General features: G+C 39.6%; 1 protein-coding gene across 1 annotated transcript; it reads right to left on the reverse strand.

The window, feature by feature from the left end:
- Positions 1–2,117: 2,117 nt before the first annotated feature.
- LOC119339498 lies at positions 2,118–5,839 on the reverse strand. The gene is made up of 6 exons (XM_037611532.1): positions 5,708–5,839; positions 4,306–5,016; positions 3,576–3,723; positions 3,219–3,350; positions 2,505–3,108; positions 2,118–2,430 (listed from the first exon to the last, which is right to left on the reverse strand). The coding sequence occupies exons 2-6, from the start codon at positions 4,999–5,001 to the stop codon at positions 2,118–2,120; spliced, it is 1,893 nt and encodes a 630-aa protein (XP_037467429.1). The 5' UTR covers positions 5,002–5,016; positions 5,708–5,839.
- Positions 5,840–6,063: the final 224 nt, after the last annotated feature.

The following is a 6,063-nucleotide window of genomic DNA, read 5'->3' on the forward strand; positions in this document are numbered from 1 at the left end:
TTCAGGGAGAAACAAATCAGAGAGAAAGTTCCATCATGTTTTACGACACGGAGCCGCCGCCAAGCCCTAATCTCTCTCGGGAGGGCTGATCTGGAGTCCGTTCGGGGCTCCGGAGAGGGGGATTCGTCGTCGTCATCATCATCAACCATCCTCCATCACCAATTTCATGATGCTCACCGCCGTGCATGAGTAATTCCATCGTAGGCTTGCTGGACGGTGATGGGTTGGATGAGATTTACCATGTAATCAAGTTAGTTTTGTTAGGGTTTGATCCCTATTATCCACTATGTTCTGATATTGATGTTGCTATGACTTTGCTATGCTTAATGCTTGTCACTAGGGCCCGAGTGCCATGATTTCAGATCTGAACCTATTATGTTTTCATGAATATATGTGTGTCCTTGATCCTATCTTGCAAGTCTATAGTCACCTATTATGTGGTATGATCCGACAACCCCGAAGTGACAATAATCGGGATACTTCTCGGTGATGACAACCCCGAAGTGACAATAGTCACCTATTAGGAGGTGGAGCAAGGCAACTCGTAGAGCTAGCTGAAATGGGAATCAAGAAGGTGTCTTTGATCGCCTCGTCGCCCTCAACGCACACACGGACTCCAAATTTGATGAAAATTTCACAGAATACTAATAATCATATGGTTATCCTTGTGTTAAAATCTCATCAAATTCTGGACACTTTTTTTTGTTCATTCTTTGGCAGCTGGATCATCAACAAAGAACATATCTTTGGTTATGTGCATGCCGATCACCATTGATTTTCCTTTTGCCGATACGTTAAGTCGTGATGCTATGAACAACAGCCGAGAAGCAATATGGACAATGGTGCAAACACCACAAAAATGAACAGAAGAAAACTTAACGCTGAACACATAAGACATTGTAGGCATGCTATACATGGACTAAGCCATATTTACCAGCAAGACAAGGACCATGGCAGCATGAACCATACTCAAGAATACAAGATAAGTTCAGCTACCAACATCACAAACAATCATGCCTCAAGACTCAAGCATCTGGGACTGATTTGAAGTGAGACATAAATGCAGCTATCATACCATCTTCACAAACCACATGCAAAGCATAAAAAATAATGTATCCATGTCTAGTGTCTTGCACAATTAAAACCCAAGTATACTTGGGTTGTGCCCTGAATTAGTACCAAAAAAAGACAACAACCATAAATTATAATAAAGCATTCTGACATGGTGCTCCTAAACTACTACTAAAACCATAACTAAAATTGCAGCTGCATGCAAAGAACCACACCATCAAAGAGCTTCCACCAGTACTTCAGGCTTCTGAATGCTGAATTTCCTGTGGGCCGCCTCCAAACAACCAAAAGCACAATGCTCTAATTTGTTTCATCTGATGATTCTTCATCACCCATGTCAAAAAGGTCACGAGGCCTGACTTCCACTACTACATTCCATAGTTCAGCTTTTGGATCTTGAATATAGAAAACCTGCTGCACCTGGGAAGAAAATACAAAAGGATCATCCTCTAACTGATCTCCTGTGTGTATTTTCCGAGACTTGTTCACAAGAATGAACCCAAACTCATCGGTTTGAATGCCAACTTTGTGGTAGACATCATACCAATCACAATTAAAGAATACCACCTTGTAATCATTATAGGACAATTCAAATATGTCAGTTAATCTGCCATAATATCGAACACCATTTTCTGCAATGTTCACTACACCACTATTTTGTGTGACATGCCCTGACTCATGACTCATCGTGTGAAACCTGAAGCCGTTGATGACATAGCCACTGTAGCGCACCCCATATCTCTTTGGCTTTGCAGCCAAAGCTCTTACCTTTTCTGTTATATTTGGCCCATCACTTTGTAAAACCTGGATGTGCAATTAGTTAAATTCAGGTGCCTATATAATTCACAGTACATGAATATGGTAAAATGTACCTTTTGTTCCAACCAGTCAGCAAAGTGTCCATTAATTAACTTAGTGCTATCAGCTTTTGTCAATTTAGCTGACTCACATCGTTTGCTATTATCTTCGGCCACAAATTCTCTGTAACAATTAGATTATATGTATTAGAACTTTTCGGCAAACTCTAAACAAAAAGATTAAAGATACTATACATACTTGCGGAAATCTGCAAGTTCATCACAATGTCGCAAGACATATCGATGTGCTTGAATTAGAAGACGGCTATTAAACTGCCCAACCGGGATAGCCTTTCCAATTGGTTCACCAGCACTATCGAACATGTACAAATCTTTTATCTTTTCTGATGGAGCAGGGTTTCTTGATGGTCTTGTAAAACGTGTAGTTCCTTCTAGAAATCTTGAACAAAAGGTCAAGCATTCTTGGGCAAGATACCCTTCAGCAATTGAACCTTCAGGAAATGCTCTATTGCGCACAAGTGCTTTCAGCCGGACAAATGATCTAAATTTAATTAAGCAGGATGTTACTTCTCAACACTATTGAAGATTAAATAAAATCAAAGTTAAGCGCCATACCTCTCCAGAGGGTACATCCATCGATAGTGCACTGGACCACCAAGTTTAACTTCTTCAACCAAGTGCACCATTAAATGCACCATGATAGTAAAGAATGATGGAAGAAAAATTCTCTCCATATTGCAAAGTGTCATCACAATACTCTCTTGAAGTTTGTCAAGCTCAGAGACATCTAACACTTTCGAGCATAGCTTCTTGAAGAAATTAGACAGCCCGATAACTACTGTCATGACCTCTTTGTGTGGGTAACAGGATCGAAGTGCTAGAGGAAGAATATCTTCCAGAATAACATGACAATCATGGCCTTTGAGACCTGAGATTGTACAATCTTTCATGTTGACATGCCTAGAAAAATTTGATGCATATCCATCGGAGGTCCTAATATTATGCATCACTGAACAAAGTACTTCTTGCTGTTTTCTAGACATAGTAAATGGTGCATCAGGCAATATTGTTTTTCCATTATTATCTTCAACAGGATGAAGATCATGTCGAATTCCATTTTCACCAATTTCTGCCAAGTCAAGCCGTGCATTTAGGCCATCCTTTGTTTTAGAATCAATATTCAACAACGTTCCAATTAAATTATCAAACACATTCTTTTCTATGTGCATTACATCGAGATTGTGCCTTAACTTGTTAAGTTCCCAATATGGCAAGTTGAAAAATATTGATTTTTTTTGAACCAATCCTCTGGCTTCTTCTCAGGCTTACCTTGGTTCTTAATTGACTTCTTGTTGCCTGCCTTCCTTTTACGCTTCGGTTCTTGATAATTTTCAGTTTCTTTTTCACTGTTTTTTTTCTTCTTTCCGCCCTTTGCTTTCTTGGCTACATTGGCTTTTTTGCCTAACACAAACACTCTGCCTTGCAACATTTTCAAAGCTGAAGTACCACTCATAGTTGTCGGTGCCAGTTCAGTCTCTTTAGTGCCATCAAACTCTTGCCTCCTTCGGTTTCGAAATATGTGACCCTGTGGTAACCAGCGACGGTGACCCATATAACAAAGTTTCGTACTCTTATTTAGGCGAAATGATCTTGTAGAAGGACCACATGATGGACACCCATATTTACCACTTGTGCTCCAACCGTACAGGTAAGCTAATGCCGGAAAATCATTTAAAGTCCATAATAGTGCAGCCTTGAGAGGAAATGTCTTCTGCGAGGAAGCATCAAATGTGTCTACACCATCCCATAATTGTAAGAGCTCATCAATCAGTGGCTGCAAATATATATCAATGTCATTCCCAGGGGAAGCTGGTCCAGGAATGATCATTGATAAAATTAGAGATGTTTCTTTCATGCAAATCCAAGGCGGTAGGTTGTACGGGATAAGCATCACTGGCCAAGTACTATGTTTTGAACTCATACTCCGGAAAGGGTTAACTCCATCACTTCCAATGCCAAGGCGCGGATTACGAGGATCAGCAGCAAAATCGGGGTATCTAGCATCAAGATCTTTCCAACACTCGGCATCAGCCGGATGCCGTATCTTTCCATCTTTGGTACGACCCTCGTCGTGCCAACGCATGTCATCAGATGTTTTTGTTGTTCCAAAGAGCCTTTGAATCCTCGGTATCAAAGGAAAGTAACGCAACACCTTGGCTGGTTTCTTCTTTTGCTTAGATTTCTTAGATACAGATTCAGTTTGGGAGTCTTTCTTGTCATCTGTAACCCAACGCGAGCTGCCACACACATGGCAAGAGTCTTGATCAGCTTGTTCACCTCGGAAAAGCATACAGTCATTGGGGCATGCATGGATTTTCTCATAATCAAGCCCTAAGCCATGAATGATTTTTTGTACCTCATAGTACTTCTTTGGTATTTGTGCCTCTGGAAGTGCATCAGACAAAACACCAAGTAGCGTTGTAAATGATTCTTGTGTCCATCCATGTAAGCATTTCATGTGATACAAGGTGATGAGAAATGGCAACTTAGAAAATGCGTTACATCCAGGGTATAACTCTGTGTTTGCATCCTCCAAGAAGCTTGCATATGTATCAGGTTTCTTACTTGTTTGAGCATCTGCATTCTCATCCTCAACTGAATTTGGTTCCATATTCTCAAATTCAAGGCCATCTAATTCACCATCAGATGTGCTTGATAAAGATTCACAACTGTTAGCCATAGCAAAGACGGCACTTAAGAGTCCTGGCATGTCATCCAACCTTCCATGGCTGCTTTCTCCAACAACATTCCTTGGGATGCCAGGAATAGAAAGATTGCCACTGTTATCTGATACATGAGCAAATGCAAATGATGGTTCACTGTAATCCTCTCCATGGCAAACCCACTTAGTGTAACCTTGAAGAATACCATCACATCTCAAGTGAGTCTTCACTCCATCATAACTCTGCATAGCTTTATTTCGGCAATTTACACAAGGACAAAGAATTCTATCACCGGCCGGAACATCACGGAATGCAAAAGTCAGAAATTGCTCGACACCATCTTTGTAAGCAGCACTAGCTCTTGGTTGACTCATCCAACCTCGATCCATCGCCCTTTGATATGCCTAATTAATGAAACAAAAAAACATATGTCAGTGCATAATTTTACATGTGTTATTTAAGAGATGAAAGCTGATTTAAATCTCTTGGTAAGAAAAGCATGGAATACATAGATATTTTAATTGAGTGATTGGATCCAAACATATTTCATTAACCTTGCAGTAAAAAACTTCAAAATAAATGTGGCATTGGTAGGTTTAACTAGTATGCAAACGCGCCACTCAGTTCAATACTGTTGCACATATGCTGCCATCTTTTTCCCCCTAATCCCAACTCTGGCTACATCGAAAGGAAACACACACCACATGAACAAACAAAAATATAAAACAGGACACATGATTGATATTATCTATGCAAGACCTTCAATTATCTAGAAAAACTTTTTCTTTCTAATCGCTATAGGGACTTATTTCCTTCTGCAACTACTAAGATTGTTGGACTATCTAAGTATCCAAACTGAGCATAAAAACCATATTATAGGGCACTTTAATAAACAACTATGTTAACTTCCCTGATTTATATCATCATGTTATTGATGATCTTGTGAGCATCTCAGATAAGCACCATATACAAAAATCAAGGTACAACAGAAGGTAAAAAAAAAGGCCAATGATCACAAAATTCTTAATCATACAACAAAATTGATAAAAAGATGCCAAAAACTTCAAAAAACAGTATGGGATACAACAGAGTTACTTTCTCGATTGAGATTGAAGGCGGGTTGTTTGAAATCAAAGGCGGTGGTCCAATCTATGGTTGTTCGAATTTCTGGAGTTGATTCAGACCAACTGAAACACCGGGCGTACACACTTCCGTTGAGGGCACCAATGAAATATATCTTTCCCTTCTATTTCTACAAGATCAAATGGAATTGATATTAAAATGTGTTCCCTTCCAAATCAACAATACATTATACATATACACAGTCCCTTGCATATACGTTCGTACACAGTTTTTCAGTCCAAATTCAATTTAATTTTCATCATACACTGATCAGCAGAACAAAAGGGGGCAGGCAGAGCTTTCTTAGGAAATTATCTGTGTTCCCAGCT

This window comes from Triticum dicoccoides, chromosome 7B (assembly GCF_002162155.2).
Source record: "Triticum dicoccoides isolate Atlit2015 ecotype Zavitan chromosome 7B, WEW_v2.0, whole genome shotgun sequence".
Taxonomy (NCBI): Eukaryota; Viridiplantae; Streptophyta; class Magnoliopsida; order Poales; family Poaceae; genus Triticum; species Triticum dicoccoides.

What these genes read in the sequence shown, in the direction of transcription:
- LOC119339498 (XM_037611532.1), bottom strand. Translation starts at nt 5,001, where the DNA reads ATGGATCGAGGTTGGATGAGTCAACCAAGAGCTAGTGCTGCTTACAAA. An exon ending in TACCAAAGAAGTACTATGAG is followed by an intron (nt 3,724 to 4,305) that starts GTACAAAAAATC and finishes ATATATTTGCAG; the next exon opens with CCACTGATTGATGAGCTCTT. An exon ending in TGGATGTACCCTCTGGAGAG is followed by an intron (nt 2,431 to 2,504) that starts GTATGGCGCTTA and finishes AATTAAATTTAG; the next exon opens with ATCATTTGTCCGGCTGAAAG.